The sequence below is a fragment of the Staurois parvus genome, unplaced genomic scaffold (assembly GCF_062004578.1).
Source record: "Staurois parvus isolate SC_StPar_1 unplaced genomic scaffold, SC_StPar_1.0 ptg000493l, whole genome shotgun sequence".
Classification (NCBI taxonomy): domain Eukaryota; kingdom Metazoa; phylum Chordata; class Amphibia; order Anura; family Ranidae; genus Staurois; species Staurois parvus.
The window spans coordinates 721,970-747,875 of NW_028318289.1; the positions used below are offsets into that span (position 1 = coordinate 721,970).

Genomic DNA, 25,906 nt, shown 5'->3' on the forward strand with positions numbered 1-25,906 from the left:
AGATATCTGGGGTCTTACAGACCCCAGATTTCTCCATAAAGACCTGTCATGCTTTATTTCCATCACAAGGGATGTTTACATTTCTTGTGATAGGAATAAAAGTGATTTAAAAAATTAAAAGTACAGTGTAAAAATAAAAAATAAAATAAATAAATAAAAAATTAAAGTGACCCTGTCCCCTCATGCTAGCACGCAGAAGCAAACACAAACGTAGGTCATGCCCTCATATGTTCACACCACACATGTGAGGTATCACCGTGAATGTTATAGCAAGAGCAATAATTCTAGCACTAAACCTCTTCTGTAACTCTAAACTGGTAACCTGTAAAAATTTTCAAAGCAGCCTATGGAGATTTTTTAATCACAGTTTGGTGTCCCTCCTTGAGTGTGACATGTAAGGTGTCTATTTACTTGGCCCACCATCATCTTTTATATCTTACCAAAAAATTGGATTATACAGTATATTGTGTTTTGCATTAAAATTCATAAAAGTGTATATTTTTCCAAAATAATTGTTTAAAAAATTGGTATGCACATACCGCGTGACCAAAAATTGCAACAACAGTAATTTTATTCTCTAGGGTCTTTGCTAAAATAAATAAATAAATATATATATATAAAATGTTTGGGGGTTCTGAGTAATTTTCTAGCTAAATTAATTATGATTATTACAGGTAGGAGGGAGATGCCAGAATTGGTCTGGGCTGCAAGTGGTATTAATGTTGTTTTTATTATTATTATTATTATTATTATTTTTGTTATGATTAGGTTTCCTTTACATTCTCTGTTATCAAAGTTCTCTTTATCTTTATATAGCTTTCATTGTTAAGTTTTACATCCTTAGTTTTTCTGTCACACGTCATTACTGTGAACTGTGTAACTAGGGAAGGTTGTAAAGGCGTGCAGAATTTAATACTTATGTTAAGGCACTGAACCGAGTGACTCATTCACCGATGAACATTGCACAGGTATGGTACTCTATATTACTGTATATGGATAGAAGGACAAGGTGTAATGTAGTCAATTTACCAAATATGTTAAAGGAATTTGTAAATTTCTTGAAAAACAGATTTTTGGTTTGAACTACGTTTAATTTTTTTGCATTTGCATGTAAAGGGTATTTGCTACCCTGAGATTCTCAGTCCTGCTCCTGAGCCACCCAAAATCTATTTTTTAAGCTTTAGGTGAATGCTAAGAATTGGAATATTTTGTATCATGTTAGTTACACAACAGCGTCTGATCCGGATTTCACACATATTGGAGCACTGTGTGATAAGTAATATGTTTTTGTGTATATTTCATCTGTTCTTTCAGTTTTTATAACCATTTCAGACTGCTTATAGACTTTGTAAACATTTTACAAGACAACTATAATGCTTTTTTTTATTATTATTATTATTATTATTATACAGGATTTATATAGCGGCAACAGTTTGCTCAACACTTTACAATAAAACGGGAGACAATACAGCAACAATACAGTTCAATACAAGAGGGTTAGGAGGGCCCTGCTCCTTGGAGCTTGCAATCTAAGAGGGAGGGGCTAGTGGTACAAAAGGTTATAACTGTGGGGAATGGACTAGTAGGAGGTATATAAGATTCCGTTTATTAGCTGAAGGCGGGATAGGCTTCCCTGAAGAGATAGGTTTTCAGAAATCGCCTAAAAGTGGGCAGAGTAGGCGATAGTCGGATAGATTGGGATAGAGAGTTCCAGAGGATGGGGGAGGCTCTGGAGAAGTCCTGGAGATGAGTAAGAGAGGAGGACACAAGGCTAGAGAGCAGGAGGTCGTGGGAGGAGCAGAGAGTACGGTTTGGGTGATATTTGGAGACAAGATCGGTGATGTAATTTGGGGCAAAGTTATAAATGGCTTTATATGTTATTGTTAATGTTTTGAATTTTATCCATTGGGCAATGGGAATCCAGTGGAGGGATTGGTAGAGAGGGGTGGCAGATATGGAACAGTTGGTAAGGTGGATAAGTCTGGCAGCAGCATTCATGATAGACTGAAGAGGGGATAGCCTGCAATGAGGTCGGCTAATGAGGAGGGAGTTACAATAGTCAAGGTGAGAGATAACCAGGGAGTGAATATGTTGCTTATTAGTTTCTGAGTTTAAGGCAATGTATTTTTTGAGGCAATGTATTTTTTTTAAGTGCTATCAGTAAAGTTCAAGTTCTCTGTTAATTGAAGAGCTGTAACTTTGACTTATTATGGGGAGTGTTGGACTTCTACAGAGAGACCACTGCTTCTACACAGTGAGCAACAGTCCTTCTGTATGGCATACTGGTAGTATTTTATACTCAATGCTATAGTTGCTTTCTAAAGAGTTCAAACTGCAAGACTTTGTACATTTTTTATGGTTTTTGATGCGCTTGGAATGTGTTTGGCTTATTTAAACGTAAAGTTCAGTTGGTCTTTAAATATGAAATATTAATTTGCAGTATTTCAAATATAATAGCTAATCACTACACTTCAATAGTAAAACATAATATGTAAAAATCTTACACATATACTCATATATAAGAATATATCTTATCAATGTGTAGTAGTATGTTTAAAACAAACTTATTATCTATGTACAATATACTGTATACAGTAAAGCAAAGAAAATAAAGATTTGATCCGCTGCTGATTTTGTATGTTTGCCCACTCACAAAGAAATGATCAGTCTAAAAATCGAAGGGTAGGTGTGTTGTATTACTGAGAGACAGAATAGCAACAAAAAATTCAAAAGAAAAGCATGTCTAACACATTATGCACTGATTTGCATGTTCATGAGGGAAATGAGTATTTGATCCCCTTCACAAAAAATGACTTAGTATTTGGTGGCAAATCTCTTGTTGGCAATCACAGAGGTCAGATGTTTCCTGTAATGGGCCAGCAGGTTTGCACACATCTCAGGAGGGATTTTGGCCCACTCCTCTTGGCAGATCCTCTCCAAGTCATTAAGGTTTCGTGGCTGACGTTTGGCAACTTGAACTTTCAGCTCCCTCCACAGATTTCCAATCAGATGAAGGTCTGGAGACTGGCTAGTCCACTCCAGGACCTTAATGTGCTTCTTTTTGAGCCACTCCTTTGTTGCCTTGGTCGTGTGTTTTGGGTCATTGTCATGCTGGAACACCCATCCACGACCCATTTTCAATACCCTGGCTGAGGAAAGACGGTTCTCACCCAAGATTTGATGGTACATTGACCTCTCAATTGTCCCTTTGATGCGGTGCAGTTGTCCTGTCCCCTTAGCAGAAAAACACCCCCAAAGCAGAATGTTTCCACCACCATGTTTGACAGCTGGGATGGTGTTCTTGGGGTCATAGGCAGCATTCTTCCTCCTTCAAACACGGCAACTTGATTTGATGCCAAAGAGCTCGATTTTGGTCTCATCTGACCACAATACTTTCAACCAGTCCTCCTCTGCATCATTCAGATGTTCAGTGGTAAACTTCAGACAAGCCTGGACATGTGCTTTCTTGAGCAGAGGGACCTTGTGGGCACTGCAGAATTTCAATCCTTGTCGGCATAGTGTGTTTCCAATTGTTTTCTTGGTGACTGTGGTCCCAGCTGCCTGGAGATCATTGACAAGATCCTCATGTGTAGTTCTGGGATGATTCCTCTGTTCTCATGATCATTGACACTCCACGAGGTGAGATCTTGCATGGTGCACCAAACCTAGGGAGACTAACAGTTGTTTTGTGTTTCTTCCATTTGCGAATGATTGCACCAACTGTTGTCACCTTCACACCAAGCTGCTTGGAAATAGTTTGGTAGCCCAGTCCAGCCTTGTGTGGGTCTACAATCTTGTCCCTGACATCCTTGGACAGCTCTTTGGTCTTTGCCATGGTGGAGAGTTTGGAATTTGATTATTTGATTCCTCCTGTGGACAGGTGTCTTTTATACAGGTAACAAAAGAGACTGCTTCTAAACTCAGCTTGTTACCTGTATGAAAGACACCTGGTAGCCAGAAATCCTGCTGAATGATAGGGGATCAAATACTCATGAACATACAAATCAGTGCCTAATTTGTTAGAAATGCATTTCTTTTTAATTTTTTGTTGCTATTCTGTCTCTCAGTGTTACAATACACCTACCATTCAATTTTTAGACTGATCATTTCTTTGTGAGTGAGAAAACATTCAAAATCAGCAGGGGATCAAATACGCATTTCCTTCACTGTATCTGTACATATACATGGGACACTAAGGTTTGCTCATTACATACACATCAGAACAAAAATTCTAAACTGTACAATAATACGTTAAAGTACATGATCACAGAAATCACACTTTATTTTGCATATTCACTTTTATTAAATTCCTTTTTTTTTCTTTTTTTTTCTAAACTTTGATCATGTAATAAAGTGTTGTTAAATAATGTGAATAAATTGATCAACCAACAGAATTACCATATTTTATGAAAGCACAAAATAAACTCTGTAATAAATACAGTAAAGATTGACAATGCACAGCACATTATCATAAATGGGAAAGAGAGCACAATTTTTCCTTGATAGCTGAGGTCTTTGGTGATAGAGGTTCAAAGGTTTTGCTCTGTGCAAACAGCAATGAGTTACTCATTGTTAACGGCTGTAGAATTATACAAACATTCATTAGTCTGGTTATTTATGTTGCATAGCCCGCAGCCGGAAGTAAATCTTGACAGATCCACCAATTCTGACCTTCTGACCAATGCTGGGACAAGGTCATCTAGAGCCCAGGGCGAACATGCCAAATTGCGCCCCCTACACCCCAAGATGTATGAGTATTATGGGTCAGCAAAAATCCCCCCCCCAAAGAGAAATCAAGCATTAATCTGTATGCTTATCCCCTAAACATAAATTTCCCCTCCTCCCAGTACAAATCCGCCCCCTGCTGAAATCCCTCTTTCCAGCACAAATCTTTGTCCCTCCCCCCAGATCAAATCCCTCCTCCCAGCACAAATCTTTGCCCCCCCAGATGAAATCCTTGCCCTCCCAGATCAAATCCTCTCTCTCCCCATATGCCCCCATCACAAATCCCCCCCCCCATAAAAACTTTCCCTCTCCTAGTACAAATCCTCTTCCCCTTCATTTCAACTTCCCCCCCTTCCAGCACAAAGCTCCCTGCCCCAATCCCCATCCTAGCACAAATCCCCCCCCAAATAATTTTCCCCCTCCTTGCACAAATCCTCCTCTCCTTCACTCCAAATTCCCCCCTCCCATCACAAATTTCCCTCCCCCAATCCCCCATCCTAGCACAAATCCCCCCCCCCAAAAAAAATTCCCCTCTCAGCACAAATGACACCGAATCATCCCTACTAGCACAACACCCCCCCCCCCAAAAAAAATATCCTGCCAAAAATCACCCCCCCCCCATCATATTGGCTTTTCTAGCACTCACCCCCCAAATCCCTCCTCCTAACACAAATCCTCTTCCCCCCTCTATCTTAACAGCCCTCAAAAATAACCACTCCCTAAATGTCCCTTCCTAGAGCAATTCTTACCCCCTGCCACCCCCCCAAATTCCTCCTTCCAACACAAACCCCCTTACCCCAATCTCCTTGTGGTGTTCCCCCACCTCACATACCACAGTGACAGGCCACCGATCCTAATGCCCACCCCTTTTCCTGGCCCTGCCTCTAACCCATTCCCTTTGGCCTCTTAAACACATGAAACAATTTCTACTGCCCTCTAAAAAAAATCAATCTGCCATAAATCACAGTTCAAAGGGCGGCAGAGCAGCATTCAGGAGGTGATCTTGACCAATTGGGTTCACACGGAACCCTGCCTGTTAGCAGTTCACAGGGAAATGTCATTTAGCAGCATACTTTTTTCTAAATATTATTTTGTTCTAAAGCCACCCCCCAAAAAATGAACATAGAGTTCCCCCCAAGATCCATAGCAGACCGCTATCCCAAGGGACCTCTGCAAAAAAAAGCTTGGAAGCCCCCCCCCCAAAAAAAAAAGAAAAGAAAAAACAGACCCTTAGGAGGACAGTCACTAAAATAGGGACATGCAAAATCTGGTGCAGTTCTGCATAGAAACCAATCAGCTTTCAGGTTTTATTGTCAAAGCGTCATTGAACAAGCTGAAGTTATAAGCTGATTGGCTACCATGCACAGCTGGATCAGATTCTGAGCACTCCAGTTTTAGTAAATCTTCCCCTTAGTGTCTGCTTTGGACTTTAAGGGATACCCCCCACAAAAAAAAAAGTGAATCTACACCAGCTGAGCATGTAGCCTGGCTGGCCAGGAAATGGAGGGAGGGATGTGAGCCACACTGGGCCACACGTTCCATACATGGGGGGGAACCTAAAGAGGGGGGACCCTGGAAAAAAGCATCTTGTCCTGATTCCCTCAGATACTGCCCCCTATGAGAATTAGTACATACTACTCCTGATTACTCCATAGTACTCACAAAAAATGAAAATAGTAAGAAACAGACTGACACTGCGACAAAGTACTTTAGTAATTAAAAAAAAAGAAAAGAAGAGGCCCACATTGTAAATCTATCATTAATCATGTTACTCAGTAATGTAGATCAATGATAATCACAATAAACTATGCCTGCTCACCAGCTGAGAAAAAATGTCTGCTTCCAAGAAATGACATGTCCATATTATATCGTGGCTACATTTGCATTTTTTAATATTTGCATGGAATGTGTACAAGAATGTTCCCTCAGTCCATCTGGGTATTCATTTCTGTTATTTTTTTCTTTTACTAGTGAGGTTGAAAAATGTCTTCTACTCAGTTCGTCAACAGGCCAGAGAATACTAATTTAGCAAAACCCAATCCCACTGCCCCCCCAACTGCCCAGTGGAATGTTCCTCCAGGTGTCCCTGGATATAATCTACCTCCTAACCCTCAGATGTGGAATGCCCCTGCTGCACAACAGTGGAACCCCTCTGCTCCTCAGCAATGGAACAATCCAGCAGTTACCATTATACCTCAGATGACCCAGTCAACTACGTCCCATCAAAGATTTCTGCAGGGTAAACCAAAAGCTCTGGGGGTAAGTGTGGAGAGATAAAAAGTTCTGAGTTTTGCAAGCACATTTAGATTTGGATGAATGTGTTTTCGTGAAGCAAGTGTTCAGGAAGATTCAAAGGTAGCCATATATTAGTAAATGATCTACTAAGTATTTCAACTTAAACCGCCCTTGAAGACAACTTCTCTCCAATTGACTTTGTATGCCTGCTATGCACTCCCACATGGAGGAGTTAAGGCTACCAGGCATTACTCTATGATAGGGGAGACTGATATAATTATGCTTTTTAATGGGTGGCAACGAACCTCTGCCTTGTTCAATCTGACTTATTGTGACACAATAGGGCGAGCCCACTCTGCCGGTCATTCCTGCTTAAATCGGTAAAGGGGTTAAATTGGACTTTAACTTCTAGATCTCAGACCCATGTGTGGATGGGATTCAGTGGGAATCTGCATTATCTATTAAGGGGTGACAAAGTCAAATTCATTTCAGGCCCCATCAGTATTATGGTTGCCCTCAAATGGCCAGTTGTATCTGTAATGCTGGGTACACACAGGCAGTTTTGTTTTGTTCAACTTAGCGGGCTGAACAAAGAAAAAATATATATAGTAACACATCCAATCTGAGCCATTGTGTTCTCAAAGGGAGAGGAACGCTCATAGCCATTGGCTGCCAGCACTGATTGGATGCCGATTTTCCAGCATGCCCATTGGACAAGATGAGCTGCACTCATGTGCCAAAAGATCCTGCCCACAGGCCATGTGTTTGACACATGTGACTTAGTAGTAGAGGGTGCAGGGGGGATATACTGTATATTCCCTTCACGCCTAAGGGTAAAACAAATCGAAATGCCTAAGCACAATTCTGCAATGTTGACATGTGATAGTAAAACCGTACATATCATCACAACTACTTTGTACATCCAGGTGGATTATACCTTGCTTTTTTCAGGACAAATTGGGCTTTCATTTGGTGGTAAATGGTAATGTATAGCTCCTAATTTTTTTTTATTATCAAAGGAAAACTGGCCCAAAATAGTAAAAAAAAAATCATTTTTTTTATTTAGTTGTGTGTTTCTTGTTACTACCATAACCTACCACCAAAGAACAACCCAAAATAAATTCTCCAGCTCCTGACGATCGCAGTGATACTATATATGTGTATGTTATTTGTTGTTTGTACCCGTACTACAGCCCAGAAACAATAGTGCGCATTTTGTTTTTGTCCTTTTTTTTTTTTTTTACCTAAAACATACTGACATTAACACTAACTGACACTGATACCATTTTTTTTTAATTCTGACCTTTGCCGCTGACCTTTGACCCTGACCTTTACCCAAACACTAACCCTGGCACTGAACTAGATCAAACCTTGATCTAGGTATTTTTATTTATTTTTTCTTTTATTTTTTAATATTTATTTATTTATCTTCTTTTTTTTTTTTTTTTTTTTAACAAACATTTTTTTCTCTCTATGCCAGGAGTTAGAGAGATACAATGTATCTCTCTTCTCCATTCATAGAGAGAAAAAACAAGGGACTGTTCACTGTGAAAGCCAATCAGAGGCTAGCACAGCGATCACGTGACCCGGAATTGGGAGTCCCGGTTGTTAGAACGGGACCCGGGGCTCTCAGTGACACCGCAGTCTCGGTGCTGGGAGCGCGCCGAGGGGCGCGCTCCCAGCACAAAGACAGGTACGCAAATATGCGGCCCCACGGAAAAAAGCCCAGTTCCGTGAGGCCGCATAATTATGTGCCATCGGCGTCAAGGGGACATAATAACAATATAAAACTGTAGCACTACCCCTTTAGGAGTCGTTAGAGATTTGGATCCCTCTATAGTCCTGCACAGGCAACACATATTCCCCACAGACTTGCATCCAGGAGACTATAACCAGTTCTTGATCTTATTTTTGGGGGGGGATTTTATTAGAGGAATTGAACTTAGATGGGGTTAGGGGTGTATGGGATGCCCAAGGGAACTGCAACTGAGGACAACTTCCTGGAACTATGTACATGTTTTTAAACAGCAAAAATATCTTCTTGGAGAGCTCTTCAGCGTCTCCTGATGTACCGTTCCAGACCCCGGATAAGCCTGCTATATCCAGCTGTCTGAAGGAATCCATGGGGAGGGATTAAGGTGGACAGTCCCTGGCAAGGAGCTAATCCTGTTTCCCACCAGAGTGCTTCTTTCCTCTTACCTGGGCTAGGGGGTGCAGGTGTACTCACTCAGTCATCTGCCTATGAGCTGGTGGGTCGGTGGCTTGGCCACTCCTTCCCTGCTAAACAGGTGGTCCTCAGCTTTCCTCCCTTTCCAACATCACTGCCTGGAGGTGAGCCCCTTCCTAAACGTGCCCCCTTCCAGGCTCCTGCCTTCTCATTCTATCTTCTACCCAAACTCTCCTGCTGCTCAGCAGGACCCACCACATTTGAAGGCTGCCCTGGACTGATGCCAAGCCTCCTGCTTGGGGATTGGTCAAGGTCCTCTAAGTGTGCAGACCAGTCCCTCATACCACAACCCACTGCTTCTAGAATCTTCTTCAAGATTCTAAAGCAGAGGGAGGTGTCAAGGAACTGGCCTGCAGAGCCTCTCAGCCCTGACCCCCTGAAATAACCCCCTCTAATTTGGCCCAGGCTTCTATGGAGCCTCTCTAAGCTGAAAACTTAATCTAGCTCCCCTAGCTATCTAGGAGGGTGCTACACTACATTTTCCTATAAAATGTTGCCTTAATAAGAAAGTATAGTACCGTCTTACTGGGCATAGAACATCACAGGGAGGAAATCCCACACTACAGTCCCTTGCACGCTTAATAATGAAATAAAATTTAGACTATGCTAGATCCCATAGAAGCCTAAACAGGACCTACAAAATTTGATTGAGTAGTAAAACAATTTGATAAATAACAACTATTTACATAATGCAAAATACTATGGCTAATGTGCATTTAATAAATCAACCTGTGTGTGTCTACAACAAAGTAAGAGATGTAGAGCTGCTGCTGTCTGAAAAGGGCAGACCCTTCAAATAGCATAACGCATACAATTTAACAGCGCTGCTCTTATGTTGCATAAACACAATTCCCACGTGCTTAAAAATTCAATAAAAGTGTAGTAAGTGCAGTCCATAAATAAAGTGCAGTCCAGTAACAAAAAGTTCAACCGTGCAAAGGACTCTTTGTTTTTGCTGTCCAATGGCCGGACGTCATGCTGCTAGAAGTCCCTGCTAACGCGTTTCCCCTTTCCCACTGGGCATATTCAGAAGCCATTTCCAGCTCAATATACAGGCTTTATCATTACTTTGCCACTGTAATTTGATTTTAAAGTTTATTTTGAATTTGGTGGAGTGTTGGAGAAATGGAAGAAAGGAGAATCCACATCTAGAAAAGTTCCTTATCCAAGCGATATTTACTCTTGGTGATCAAGAGTCCACATCAGTCGGTGAGTGGGGATACAAAGGAGGGGAGCACAGCACAATCCCTGCACCAATGAAAAGTTGTTTGTTGAATTTTTAAGCATGTGGATAGGAATTGTGTTTTATGTAATATACCCTGGTCAGTGTCAGCTGGACATGGCTAAGGCAGGCTTTATGTGCTCCCCAGGAGTAGAGGTTGTTTACCACTGCATAATCTGTTCATTGTCATATAGTACTGGATGAAGATACATTAATTAACCATTGTTACCATTTTTGATTTATACATAATACAGTGTAAGTTTAATAATGGCATGCAATGCCAAGCTGTGCATTCTAAAGTGAGCAGAATCTTCTCTTGTATTAAAAGAGGTATAGACTCCAGAGAGAGATATCATATTACCCCGGTACAAATCATTAGTAATACCTCATCTGGAATATGCAGTTCTGTTTTAGGCACCAATTCACAAAAAGAACATTGGGGAACTGGAGGAAGTACAGAGAAGGGCAACCAAACTGATAAGAGGCATGGAGGAGCTCAGCTATGAGGAAAGATTAGAGGAACTGAATGTATTCTCTCTTGAGAAGAGGAGATTAAGGGGGGATATGATCACCATGTATAATACATAAGAGGGGATATGATCTCCATGTATAATACATAAGGGGGGGATATGATCTCCATGTATAATACATAAGGGGGAAATGATCTCTATGTATAATACATAAGGGGGATATGATCTCCATGTATAATACATAAGGGGGAAATGATCTCTATGTATAATACATAAGGGGGGGATATGATCTCCATGTATAATACATAAGGGGGGATATGATCTCCATGTATAATACATAAGGGGGGGGGATATGATCTCCATGTATAATACATAAGGGGGGATATGATCTCCATGTATAATACATAAGGGGGTATGATCTCCGTGTATAATACATAAGGGGGATATGATCTCCATGTATAAAACATAAGGGGGATATGATCTCCATGTATAATACATAAGGGGGGTATGATCTCCATGTATAATACATAAGGGGGGTATGATCTCCATGTATAATACATAAGGGGGATATGATCTCCGTGTATAATACATAAGGGGGGATATGATCACCATGTATAATACATAAGAGGGGATATGATCTCCGTGTATAATACATAAGGGGGGGTATGATCTCCGTGTATAATACATAAGGGGAGATATGATCTCCATGTATAATACATAAGGGGGATATGATCTCCATGTATAATACATAAGGGGGGATATGATCTCCATGTATAATACATAAGGGGGGATATGATCTCAATGTATAATACATAAGGGGGGATATGATCTCCATGTATAAATACATCAGTGGTTCATATAGTGAACTCGATGTAGAGCTACTCCCTGAAGTCATCACAGAGGACAAGGGGGCACACTTTACGTCTGGAGGAAAAGAAATTTCATCTCCAAACACGGAAAGGTTTCTTCACAGTAAGAGCTGTGAAAATGTGGAATAGATTCCCTCAAGAGTTGGTTCTGGCCAGCTCAGTGGATTGCTTTAAAAAAGGCCTGGATTGTTTCTTGGATACACAGAATATAACTGGATACTAACATTTATAGGTAAAGTTGATCCAGGGAATATCCGATTGCCTCTCGGCGAATCAGGAAGAATTTTTTTCTGCTGCAGGAGCAAATTGGATCATGCTTTGCTGGGTTTTTTGGCCTTCCTCTGGATCAACTCTGGGTGTAGGATTATAACTTTTTGTTATAGTTGAACTGGATGGACTTTTGTCTTTTTTCAGCCAGACTAATTATGTAACTATGTAACATAAAAATGACCTAAGTGTAGTCAGCATGGAAATAACTATTGTTCTGATTCTGATTTTAGATTATCCTGATCATTGTGGGCATCGTACACATTGGCATGGGTATTGGTCATTTGTACACATCATCCTATACTGCAATGTACAGTGGAATCTCATTTTGGGGAGCTATTTTTGTAAGTGAAAAAAATACTTATAATGTTTTCAAGAAATCAACATTCAATGTTCTTAACTTGGGAGGTGCCAAAATAATGCATGTACTTTAAAACAATACATAGCTGCTATCTCCAAGGAGCTACTATACACCTCATGTATCATGCTGCTGTAGACACCAACCATGAGCATCTGATATCCATCTATATAAATGCACACTCACATAGAATAGCGATGAATTTTGGATGAAAAGCTTTTTAACCACTTGCCCTCCGAAAGATTTGCCCCCCTTCACGACCATGCCATTTTTTGCTATATGAGCAGCGCTACTTTAACTGACAATTGCACGGCCATGCAACGCTGTACACAAATGACATTTATATAATTTCTTTTACATAAATAGAGCTTTCCTTTGATGTTTTTTGATCACTACTGGGTTTTTTATTTTTTACTCTATAAACAAAAAAGATGGAAAATTTAAAAGACGCAACAATATTTTTAACTTTTTGCTATAAAACATATCCAATATAAAAATATTATGTCTTCATAAATTTGTGTTCTGCTAATAAGTGTTATTAATTAATAATTATTTGTAATTAATTGGTTTGAGTGAAAATTATAGAGTCTAAAAACAATGGTATAGATACTGAATTCTTTTTTAATACTAGTAATGGCCGAACTGTGATTGTATGGCAGACATTCTAACACTACCTGACATTGGGTGGGAACTGCCACTGCCATCTCCAGTGACACTAATACAGTGATCAGTGTTAATAAAAAGCATTGTCACTGTACTAATGACACAGGGAAGGAAGGGGTTAACAACTGAAGCAATCAAAGGGGTGTGTTATTCAATGTTATTTGTGTGTACTGTGTGGTGTTTTACTAGTACTGGTTTTTATCTCCCTGCAAAAACCGGCACATCCACACTGACAAGAAAGACATTTTCTCCACTGATCACAGAGTCCCAGTGATTGACATGTACAGGAGTCAATGAGAGCATGGGTAGGTGTGCACACGCACGCACACCCCCTGCCTGGAAAAGCAGACTCGCTATATACAATGAGGAACATAAGTATTTGAACACCCTGGGATTTTGTAAGTTCTCCCACTTAGAAATCATGGAGGGGTCTGAAATTCACATTGTAGGTGCATTCCCACTCTGAGAGACAGAATTTAAAAAAAAATCAGGAAATCACATTGTATGATTTTTAAAGAATTTATTTGTCTTGCAGTGCTGAACATAAGTATTTGAACACCTGAGAAAATCAGTGTTAATATTTGGTACAGAAGCCTTTGTTTGCAATTACAGAGGTCAAAAGTTTCCTGTAGTTCTTGACCAGGTTTGCACACACTGCAACAGGGATTTTGGCCCACTCCTCCACACAGATCTCCTCTAGATCTGTCAGGTTTCGGGGCTGTCGCTGAGCAACACGGAGTTTCAGCTCCCTCCAAAGATGTTCTATTGGATTTAGGTCTGGAGACTGGCTAGGCCACTCCAGAACCTTGATATGCTTCTTACGGAGCCACTTCTTAGTTATCCTGGCTGTGTGCTTCGGGTTGTTGTCATGTTGGAAGACCCAGCCACGACCCATCTTCAATGCTCTGACTGAGGGAAGGAGGTTGTTGCTCAAAATCTCACAATAAATGGCCCCATTCATCCTCTCCTTAATACAGTGCAGTCCTCCTGTCCCCTTTGCAGAAAAGCACCCCCAAAGCATGATGTTACCACCCCCATGCTTCACAGTAGGGATGGTGTTCTTGGGATGCAACGTATCCTTTTTCCTCCAAACACGACGAGTAAAGTTTACACCAAAAAGTTCTACTTTGGTCTCATCTGACCACATGACTTTCTCCCATGCCTCCTCTGGATCATCCAGATGGTCATTGGCAGGGCCTGGACATGTGATGACTTGAGCAGGGGAACCTTCCGTGCAATGCATGATTTGAAACCATGACGGCGTAGTGTTCCACCGACTGTGACCTTTGAAACTGTGGTCCCAGCTCTCTTCATGTCATTGACCAGCTCTCCCTTGTAGTTCTGGGCTGATTCCTCACCTCTCTTATCATCAGTGATACCCCACGAAGTGAGATCTTGCATGGAGCCCCAGTCCGAGGGAGACTGACAGTCGTCTTTAGCCTCTTCCATTTTCTAACAATTGCTCCAACAGTTTATCTATTTTCACCAAGCTGCTTGGCAATTGCCCTGTAGCCCTTTCCAGCCTTGTAGAGGTCCATAATTTTGTCTCTGGTATCTTTTGACAGCTCTTTGGTGTTGCCCATAGTAGTAGTTGGCGTCTGACTGACTGTGGGGTGGACAGGTATCTTTAAAGAGCTCAGACAGGTGCTACTAAGTTAGATTAATGAGTGGAGTAGAGGTGGACTTTTAAAAGGCACAGTAACAGGTCTTTGAGAGCCAGAATTCTTGCTGTTTCTTAGGTGTTCAAATACTTATGTTCAGCAGTGCAAAACAAATAAATTCTTTAAAAATCATACAGTGTGATTTCCTGATTTTTTTTTTTAATTCTGTCTCTCAGAGTGGGAATGCACCTACAATGTGACCCCTCCATGATTTCTAAGTGGGAGAAAATCGCAGGGTGTTCAAATACATCTGTTTCTCACTGTACACGTACAGTAAAGCTGCTATAGGGCAGTAGGCAACTAATTAAAGTAAACCCTTGATAAACAGAGAAAAATAACTTTACCTTTCCACCTATGCAGCCCATGGCATGCCATCTCCACAGTTGAATTCCTGTCCAATCACAATGGCAATCCATTCAAAGAAATGAAAAACCATTGGAGTTTGATTATGATCCTCTTTGACGTCATTGTTTAAAACTTATAGCACATGCTCCTGTTATTATTGTATTCTTCTGATTTTAAGCAAGGTCAAAGTGGATCATAACCAGACTCCAGTATTTCTTCTGAACCTTGCTAAGTGAAAAAGTAAGCTGCTATTTCTTACCTTCTGAAAATGCTAGCTGTCTGTCTCCCAGCACACAGCTCAGATCAGTGAATACGTTCATTATGAACAAAACAACGGTTGAACCACAATTCTACTCACATGGCAAAGTCTAAATTTATGGATCCACCATTTTCAGTTAAAGTCCACTTTGCTTATATTTTTCAGAACATCATTGCAGGGTCTTTATCTGTGGCAGCTGTGTCCAAGTCTTCCATGTGTCTGGTAAGTGAACCAATATAACTCCTCGTACACATTAAGTTATGATTGCTTATATTGTCACAGAGCAAGCTAAAAAGTCATCACATTAAAACTGGCATAGGTGGTGGCTGGGCTGTGGGTGTGTTGAATCACCATCTGGCCCCTTATATCTCCTTGAAACCCCAATCTGAAATCATCTCATATATTTTCTGTATCCACCCCTATCTTTCTGTGGAATCCCACTCCTTGTCTATCAGAAGGATTCACAAATTTCAACCATCATTCCAGCCAGATTATAATCTCCTGTAAGCATGTTCATTGTGTTTGACTAATGGTACTGTATAAAGCAGTCGAGTTAGTGGTGTATTTAGGTTTTGTGCTGCCCCAGGAGAGGAGAGAGACTCACCATCATAGCTTTTTGGAATCCCAGCTCCCTTCCTAGAGTCTCACGGCTGCTCCCCTCACCTGGCTCTTCCACCTGCCGCCCAGCCCCAGTGCCCCTCGGAACCTCCTCATACAAAGCGCCATCAGCTCCTGGTCACCAGCACGACATCACCACACAAGAACTGGGGGCTGAAGGCAGAGCACAGGGTGCACAGGACAACCAAAGTTTCTTCTTCTGGGGGGCGGCGCCACCCCCCAGAAAAATGCCATCCAAGGCAAACACTTTGTGGTAAGTATGCCCCTAAGTAGCGTGGTGGTTGTCTCAGAGCACTGACCTTCCCTCTTCCAATCTGAGGGATGCTGCACAGAGGATAACGGCTTGTAGACAGATTAAAGCAGGCCATAGATTATGCAGATTTGCAGGAAAAAAAATGCTCCATTCCCCCATCTACACAGTCAGTGTTGATGGCGGTATCCCTCCAATGAAGCTATTGTGTTCTCCCTGTGTGGGGCGTGCAGACAGTGGTCATTGAGATAAATAGAGAGAACGAATCTCTATAACTGAGACACTGGTGGCAATAAAATCTTCAAAGAGGTTCTAACTCATCACCACTCTTTTCAAAGCTAAAGAAAATGGCTTTTGATACATTTTAAAGTTTGATATTTAGTTTCCTGGTTTAGATTGCAAATTCAACAGGGAGAGTGGTGCACCCTTGATAAGGCTGCAGGTGGATACAAATAATTCCCAACCAATAATTTCACCATCGCATTGACCAAGATGTTGTATAGAGAACATAGTATAACTTGCCTTCTAGCTTCCATATCATAGCAATACACGCAAATAGGACACTATTGAGTGGAAGCCATTACAGACAGAAACAAACATCACATAGATTGGGTCTTTGGTTGAGTTTAAACTCTGGCCTTTAAGAAGATTCCCTAATGCTGACCTCATAGCAGTCACTTTGCTGAATTTAAAACCAAAATGAATGTTACCTGTGTGCCAAGGTTCCAATCTGTACAAATGGGGATGTGCATATTCACATATCAAGGCCCAAAAGACAATGCCTAAATATATAAGGACTTTATTGAATAAAGTGATTGTTGTGTTTTACTTAAAGGGAGTGGTTAACGTAAAAGAGAATCCCCCTAATGATCTCCAAACAGTATATGAGTAACTCACACACAGAAATCAAGATGACCATACTAAAGAGGTATCAATATCAAATATTGCTTATCCCCTAGGGTGCACACACACTTAGGTTTTATCTCCAATGGTAAAAGTGCTCAAATACACTAAAAGTACAACACTTGCATACAGGTGGGACATTTCATAGGAGTAATCAATAATCCCCCTAAGAAAATACTGATGCCTAATCCCAATCCTGTTTCTAATAAAAAAAAACCCTCTGTATATGTCAATCAGATAAAAAAAGGAGGTAACCATGGGGCAATCAAACCCTCGCCCACCAAAGCATGTGAAACCAAAAAGAAAAATGAGTGCAGCAAAAGGAAAAAAAATAGATCTTATATGTTTCACTCAAAACAGCTTCATCAGGGGTATCCATAAATTTTAAAAATACAATGTGCAGCAAACACCATATAGCAAATGATGACTATCTCCTGCTTGTCTTAAATTCATAGAATCCCCTCAAAATGACCACCACATCATGCTTCCATGATGTCATCATTCATGCATGTGCGATGATGTCATCAAAATAAATCTGGAATCTCTAGAGAATGATCAACTAATGTCTATATTTGTACAATAATTTAAACAAGCATGAAAGCTGTATACTAAAACCCAGTGAGAGATTTAAAACAGGTAATGGATGTGTAGGGATGGACGCTTCTCAACTGTCCACAGGAGTCCAGAGTGTGACCTCTGTTGGTGGTGGTGGGGGGCGAAACGAGTCAGAGGGGGTGGCTGGAATGACGGCTGAGGCCATTCCTCAACATTGGACTCCTGGGGTTGGTTTTGCACTGTCCATCCCTTCACTTGTATTGGCTGACACTGGAATCGCTCGGACTCATGCTCCCCTCTTCTCACTTGCTGGTAGGGTGATCCTTTTCCTTCTATCCATAGGTTGGAGCAGCGCCATAAGGTATATTTTTCACTAGGTTAAATGGATGGATGGAACGCCATATAAATGTATCTATGTTTAGCACAATTTCTTACTGTATAGCTTTCTTAAAGTGGTTCTAAAGGCTCAAGGTATTCTATGCATGAAGGTAAAAAACCACCTGTGTGCAGCAGACCCCCATCCCTGTCCAATCCTTACCTGAGCCCCTTTGATCAAGTGACGTTCTCGACAGCTGCTGCTGTCTGTGGACTCTTCCGCCTCATTTGCTGAGACAGCAGTGGGAACTGTTACTCACAGCCAGTGAGCAAATGAGGAGAGAGCAGGGGACTGGGCCCAACCATGGCTCTATGTGTTTTACGGACGCATAGAACAGTGGCTCAAGGATGAGCATGCAGTGGTGCCACCAGGGCGAATGGCTTTCCATGGTAGCACTGGTGGGGACCCGAAAAGAAGAGGATCTAGACTACTCTGGGCAAAACCATTACAGAGTATAGACATGTTTGTTATTAAAAAAAAAAACTAAAGCTTTAGTGTCACTAAACAAATTATTTTTGTGAATCTGATGCAAAGTTTCTTATCTGAAAATTCTGCCAATAACAGCACTTCCTGTTTCAGGCTGAGAACACTAAGCTACTGCTTTCTAAGCGTTGTCAGCTTGCCATGAGCACTCAGTTGGCCATTGGGCTGCCTACCAGATCTGTGGAAGGCATGCACAGTCCTAATAGGAACGCAAGGATTATTTGAAGGAGCATGTGCGGTATGGTGACAATGCTGCTGCTAAATCACAATGTTCTTTTTCCTATCTACAAGACCTCACTCCTTTTCATGTAGTCATCTATCTATGGAAGACCCCATACCTTGACAACATTGGAGCAGCCCTAGAAAAAAAAATGGTGTCCTAATGTTTATAACTAGAGACAAGGAGACTGAATTACTAAACGATTTGAAAATGTTCATGAATATTCCCTTTTGATTATCCAATCAAGTGCAGATGTAATAAGTAAAAGATTTTCTTGTTACATGATTGAATAATCAAAGTGAATGTTCACATTTCATTATGTGAACATTTAGTAAATCAGCCTAAAAATTTTAGTGCGGAGGAGTGCAATTCTCTAGAGCCAGGTTCCATACTGCTCGATCATTCTGATGTTGCTGTTTCTAGAAAGAAATGCCCGTAGCGAAATAAAGAAGAAATAGCGCAGGGCATACATGACTAGGCCCAGAGTGGGGGAAGGAAGAGCAGAAAGGGTTAAGGTAGCTCCAGGGGGATTTGTTATTGTTAGTGGGGGGTAGCTGATTGGTAGAGGTTGGTGTAGGTGGGGTTTTGCTGCATCTTAGGGTGGGAGGTTCTGTGAAGGGGCGTCAGTTAGCTGGACGGCAAGAGTGTGAGCTTCCCTCCCGCCCTCCCTGTTTGGGTGAGTTTTGGGTCCCTCCAGGTAGAGGGGGGGATTATGTTGGTTCATGGGCGGTTGTTGGTCTTTGGAGGCGGTTCTTATTTGGAAGGTAAACAACAATGGTGTGGGACCCATCCGTGGTATGGGATGCCCGGGGACATTCCCAGTTAACCAAGGTTTAACTGGAAGGTGGTTGGTGCTGCACTGCGGACGGTATGGTTGTCTCCGAGCTGGTTGGTTGCGGCTGGAGGCCTAGTGTATATGGTTGTCCGCAGGTGCATTTCTGATCGTTTTGGGGTGCCTTCGAAGACCAACAACAATTCTGTGGGTTTCTGTTGTAGGGAATGGTTGGTGGCGGTTGTTGGTCTTTGGAGGCGGTTCTTATTTGGAAGGTAAACAACAATGGTGTGGGACCCATCCGTGGTATGGGATGCCCGGGGACATTCCCAGTTAACCAAGGTTTAACTGGAAGGTGGTGGTGCTGCACTGCGGACGGTATGGTTGTCTCCCTAGCTGGTTGGTTGCGGCTGGAGGCCTAGTGTATATGGTTGTCCGCAGGTGCATTTCGGATCGTTTTGGGGTGCCTTCGAAGACCAACAACAATTCTGTGGGTTTTTGTTATAAGGAATGGTTGGTGTATTGTAACTTGAGTTGTTAATAAAAGGCCATGTTGGCCATTTACTCCAAAATTGGTGTTATGTCTTTTGTTAGTATAATTGGTTAAGGGGAAGGGGGTTGGTGCGGAACGGTAATGGTGGTAATGGGAAAGTGGACGAGCCTATCTCTGGTGCAATAGTCATGCAGATCAGCAAAATACAGCATACACAGTCTTGGAAAAAAGTGATTTTATGGTTCTTCCAAGACTATATGTACTGCCTGTGTACAGTATTGTGACATTATAATTAGAAGTTGACTGTGTGTTCTGCCTGAAACAAAATACTAGATTTACATGAGTTTTTAAACTTTTTTTTTTACAGATACAAGGAACCCTTGGCTTGAGCATTATAATATCCATTTTCTCGGTTCTTGGAGTGATACTGAACGCTGTGGATTTCTTTGTTAAATATTATTGCTATGATTATAATAATTATTATTATGACTGTAATAATTTAGTTGTAAGTATCTATCTATTTATCTATCTATCTATCTATCTATCTATCTATCTATCTATCTATCTCAGGGGCGGACTGACCATTTGGGATCTCGGGCACTGCCCCAGGGCCCGGAGTCAGTAGGGGGCCCCATGAGATGCCCCTGGTACCTTTCATAGTCTAACCAGCTAGTGAAAATACTTTACTCAAAACTCGGACATGGTTCAAAAGAATACTTCCAGTTTTACCAAGCATAAAACATTTTTGAATAAAGATTAGATTTTAAGGATTTTTTTAAAGACACCCCTGCCCAGGTTCTAAACCCTTTAAACTAACCTAAGCTGAGCCATCCCCCCTAGAGGTACTTATCTAGTGCCCCCTCTGTCCAAGGCTCAGAGGACTGTAATCCAGCCACTTAGATACAGTGGATTTCTGAGTATAATCATTTTATGTCCAGGCCGTAATTCATTAAATCTTTAGATACACACCCCAAAGGAGGCATTACAAATAGGATCCCCTTCATATATGCCGGTTAGCCTTGGTTTACTATCCTCAGTGTAGTGTTCCTTCCCGAAGGGGCTACTAAGAATATGCCTTGATCTCTGTTAGTACAGAGGTTGACTTCCACAGACACAGCTCCAATCACACTGACAACACAGGCTCAGTCTAAGGGATGCCTTTTTGTGAATTTTTTTTGCAGAAACTTGAACAGGAGGGAATAAGGGTGCAGGATACTCAAAAATAATATCAAAATCAACAGAAAACAAACTTCTTAGCAAAAATCCTTATAGCTGCAGGCACACATGAAAGTTCCAAAACCAGGTGTGACTCACAGAGTCCCGGGAGCTGACTGCCACCAGGCTTCCACATGACACTTTTGAGTGAGGGGGACAAAACATCCTTCTCCAGACCACCAGGACTCCAGGATACTGCCCTCCAGCAAAAATCCTTTAGTAGTCTTCTCCAGGCTATCGACCCAGCACCTGCTGAGGCTCAGACTGCAATTCTTGTCTCACTAGTTATCTCCCAGGGGCAGCAACCCCAGGAGAACTGGAACCCTCTCTGTAGAGGAAAGAACCCTCTGGATGGGCCTACCAAATATTTATCACCTTCTTCAGCCACCTTCTGGGCATCTTCTCCCAGAGATTGGCAAAAGTCTGATAAATATTCATAACTAATTGATCCTTCCTGCTCTATTTTCTAGAAGCTCCCTCCAGAAACAGGCAGAAGCAATCAAACACTCAGACTATCAAACGCTGACCAGACCAAAAAATCGACCCTTGCTCCGCTCCATTGACTATAGTGAAGCCAAAAACTAAATTTAGCCTAACAGAGGCAGAGAGCTACACCAGGAAAATAATGATATTTTTTCAGACTATCCACATCAAAGTGGACTTGTTTACATGTATTTTACATTTACAGGTTAAAGAATACTTTTAAATATTGAGTTATCTCACAAAGTGATATTTTAGTCATAGGAGGAGCCAGATGCATTCAGCCAGCTCCTGGCTTCTTAAAACTGAAGTTTAGCTGGAAAAACTCCCTATACCTTTTAGTTACATCATATGCCTTTAATTAAGGATATTCCTGGAGAAATCTTTACTGCAGGGATGCCCTGTCCTCTTCCTGGCTCTGAACTTCCAGTGCTGCAATGGTTAACAGTTTTGGAGCTTCGGGCCTTCATGGTCTGATGGGGACACACCTCCTCCTTCTTCCTCCTCCAATGAGAAATGTTCTATTACTGATTAGACTGTAACATGATCTGTGAATGGTGGGGAGAATTCTTTGATTGAACAGACTCCATGGGCTTCTCCTCAACAACCCTGGCCAGCAGTTGTGAAGATCTGTGGGTGGGGGGCTTTTCAGAATCCACCTATAATAATAAAGAGAGCTCCAGATACCAGATCTCCCCTTCATGAAAGAGTATTGGGTACAAAATACACCTACTCATTCACAAAAAAAAAAAAGATGCCCACATATGGCCAGTGGTATCACTGCTATTCCTGCCCCTTTGCTTACATGGTAGCGATTTCCAGTGATGTCAGCTGTTCCTAGGGAACACATAAAATATTTACAGCTGAAGTTTAGCGGAAAAAAAAATCCCTACAGTTTTAGTAACATCACTTGCCTGTAATGACATATGTCTCTTGTCCTGGTGGCTGGATTCGGGAGAAATCTTCACTGCAGAGGTGCCTCTTCTCTTCCTGTCTCTGAATTTTTTGTGCTGCAGTAGTGATAAGTCGACTTTTGCCCATTCGGCCCCATGCTCAGCAGGAAAGCGATATTTCTAATGCCTCTATTTTGGACAATAGAAGCATGGAGCCATTTATCCAGCTGTACATCCAGAGCACCCCCTTTTAAGCAATTACAGCAACAGATTATTTCCTTTTGCTTCTTTCACCTTGTGGCACCTACACCTTCCTTAAGAACCAGTGACAAAAAGAAAAGGAAAAAAAAAACTGATGTAATTGTAGTGCTCTGGATGTACGGTTGGATAAATGGCGCTATATTTACTTCTACTGTCCAATATAGAGGCATTAGAAATATCGCTTCTATATATGATTATCCATTCCCGCTGAACATGGAGCCAAACGGGCAAAAGTCGGCTTATCACTACTGCTAACAATTTCAGCAGAGGAAGTTCAGAGACAGGAAGAAGACAGGCATCCCTGCAGTGAAGATGTCTTCTGAAACCAGCTGCCAGGACAGGGGAAATACTTAATTACATGCAAGTGATGTTCATAAAGCTGTAGGGATGTTTTTTTTTGCTAAACTTCAACTGTAAATGTTTTATGTGATCCAACAAAGAGATGTCCTTTTCATGATTCCCAACTCCGTTTCTGGGGAAATTTGAGTGTTTCTGTTATTCCTGCTAACATCTCTGTAATATAAGTCCTCAAGAGTTTGGTAGATGCTGTAAAGTTACACCACTTGACACTGTCTTCTAACACTGAATTGTCAGATTTAGGTGGACTCACCCTTTAACGTGTTTATTTGTACAGGTTGGAGGCCATATTATCCGTGGATTATTCATTATTACATATCTGCTGCAGTTCTCCGTTTCTGTTAGCCTTTCCGTGTTTGCCTGTCGAGGTCAAGAGAACTCAAATCCAACACCAGCTGCTCAGGTAAGTGCCAGAGAAGTCATATCCTGTTAGGTTTAGGTGTTTACTAGGTGGATTAAAAGTGAGTTCTTGCATCGCTTGATGGTTGAGATGAAGCAAAAAGGCCATGGAAGTGTTATCATGGGGCACCTCAGTCAATTTGTGGCATATTGTTAGGACAGCCAACCCAGTAGAATTCTTTGAAATAAGGGTTCCTCTAACATCTGGAAGCTATTTCAAAGGTTCCTCAAGGGTAAAAAGGTTGGGAAATGCTGTTTAAAAAAGTTCCTGGCTAAGGAGTGAACTGAAAAAGTTATTTTACCGCACATTGGGCATGCCCATGAAACAGTCACAAAGTTTGGTACCCTAAATTTTCCATAGGATATGCTTTAAAAACTTTAAAAGGTCATCGGTTTAGATTTTACCAGGAATAATGGCCCTAGAATTATTGCTCTGATTTTGGTGTGTACATCAGCACGTAACATGTAGCACAATCAAGCACGTTTTCCTACATAGGCACCCCTCCATGTGCCTTTTATTTGTGTACATTTATGTGGATATTCCTTTAATCTCTGAAAATGGTAGAAACAGTACAAGAGAGAGCTTCCAGCCAATTGATCCCACCAACAGATATATCTTCATGAATAGCCTCACATGGGCAAACTGTCCAGTAGGCTTATGACTCTCAGAAATTCATCCATTAATCAGTGTAATTGCTAGAAGACCCTTTTGTTGATCACCTTAATGGAAAGCTATTAATCTTCATTTCAAGGAGGCACATTTTAACTTATATTAAAGCTGCATCTACATTATATCAATGTTATCAGCTCCAACACTGTGGAGGTCCAGATAAGGCATTTGCCATACATTTGAGACACCTGCACATTATGGCAGAATTACCTGCTAAAATGTGACAACTCCCCTCGCTGCTTCATCCACCATTGCTGCCAATCTCTGCAGCTTTACCTGCATCCAATTTCTTCTTTTCTTTGCCCATTGGATGGCCTCTGATGATGTAAAACTTATGTATGCGCTCTAAGTTTCATCGCCTTGGGACCAACCTCCATTCTTGACACTTCTTAGGCCAACAGTGCACATTGTGCTTGTACTGTAATATTTTGGCAGAAAACCAAGCAAAGTCTCTTCTACCCCAAAAAAAACCTCTAACTCTTAGCATTTATTTTCTTTAGTTATTCAATGCATTTTTTAATTTATAGCAAATTAAAATTGTGAAAAGTGTATTTTCTTATTACTGTTTATGGAAGGAATATATTGAAACATGCTAAGGTGAGATTCAAAATCATTCTTGTCAAAGTGCTGTGTAAGTATATTTACTGGGTGAAGTTAGCACAAAGAAAACAAGTGATATTGTTACCCTATTAGATGTAATCTTTTATTCTCTGGGAAAAAATGAAAGAAATAATCTGACTGGTTATTATGATATATCTTTTAACCACTTCCTGTCTGGCCCATGTACATAAATAGCCGAATGGGAGCAGTGCCGAAGCAGGTTGCCGTTTATAAACGGTACTCGCATTCCCTGTCTGTCCGTGCTCCCTGGGAGCGCGCCGCCACTGATCGCTGTACAGGACCTCTGTGTGAGGTCCCGATCATGTGATCGCTGATTGGCCAATCACAGCGATTCAAAGTGTGATAGCACTGAAATCTGAAAATTGCCCTTGACAGGAAGGGGGTGAAAGTGTCCCGACTTGAAGTGGTTAAAACAAGTTTGTTTCTATTTTTTTCTAAATTTAAAAAAAAAGTACTGTGGTTTGTCAGAGGTATATTTTAAAACCGCGACAAGGGGAGAATTTGCTAAAAATACTGATAGCTATTTCTATGCTACACCTACTCTGCAATACAACTCTTTTTGTTACATCTATGCATCTAATGTATTATTTTTTCCCAGGTATTTGTGTTACAGAACAGTGCTCCATCTGCAGTTCCTGGATTCTATCCTACGTACCCTCCTCAGCAACCACCCCCTTATGTGACACAAAATGGGATGGGTGGTGGACCAACAGTATACCAGACTTCCTCATCTTAAAGAGACATGACTTTCTTTTGCTCCCTTGTTTCACTACCCCTTCCCGCTCATAAATATGTGTAATTTATTTATATGTTACCCATTTGTAAAGATTGTAAAGGAAATAAGTTGCAATGGACCTACAGAACATGGGGAAACAATGATAATTCAAATATTGAAAATACAGTTCAAAGAGATATTAATCTTTTTCCAACAGCAGTTGCAGAAAATGTGCAGAAATCTCTTATAGCCAGAGAATAATTGTTTTTTCCTATGTTGCATTTATTTTTGAAAATGTGCATTTAATAAAAAGCAATTACTTTT

At 41.2% G+C, this 25,906-nt stretch overlaps 1 protein-coding gene across 1 annotated transcript; it reads left to right on the top strand.

The window, feature by feature from the left end:
* The first annotated feature begins 897 nt into the window (after positions 1–897).
* Positions 898–25,906, top strand: LOC149452167 (membrane-spanning 4-domains subfamily A member 4A-like). Its single transcript, XM_089689693.1, has 7 exons — positions 898–968; positions 6,697–6,984; positions 12,249–12,359; positions 15,467–15,523; positions 20,339–20,476; positions 23,455–23,580; positions 25,466–25,906. Exons 2-7 carry the CDS (start codon positions 6,709–6,711, stop codon positions 25,601–25,603), a joined length of 846 nt encoding a protein of 281 aa, XP_089545819.1. The 5' UTR covers positions 898–968; positions 6,697–6,708; the 3' UTR covers positions 25,604–25,906.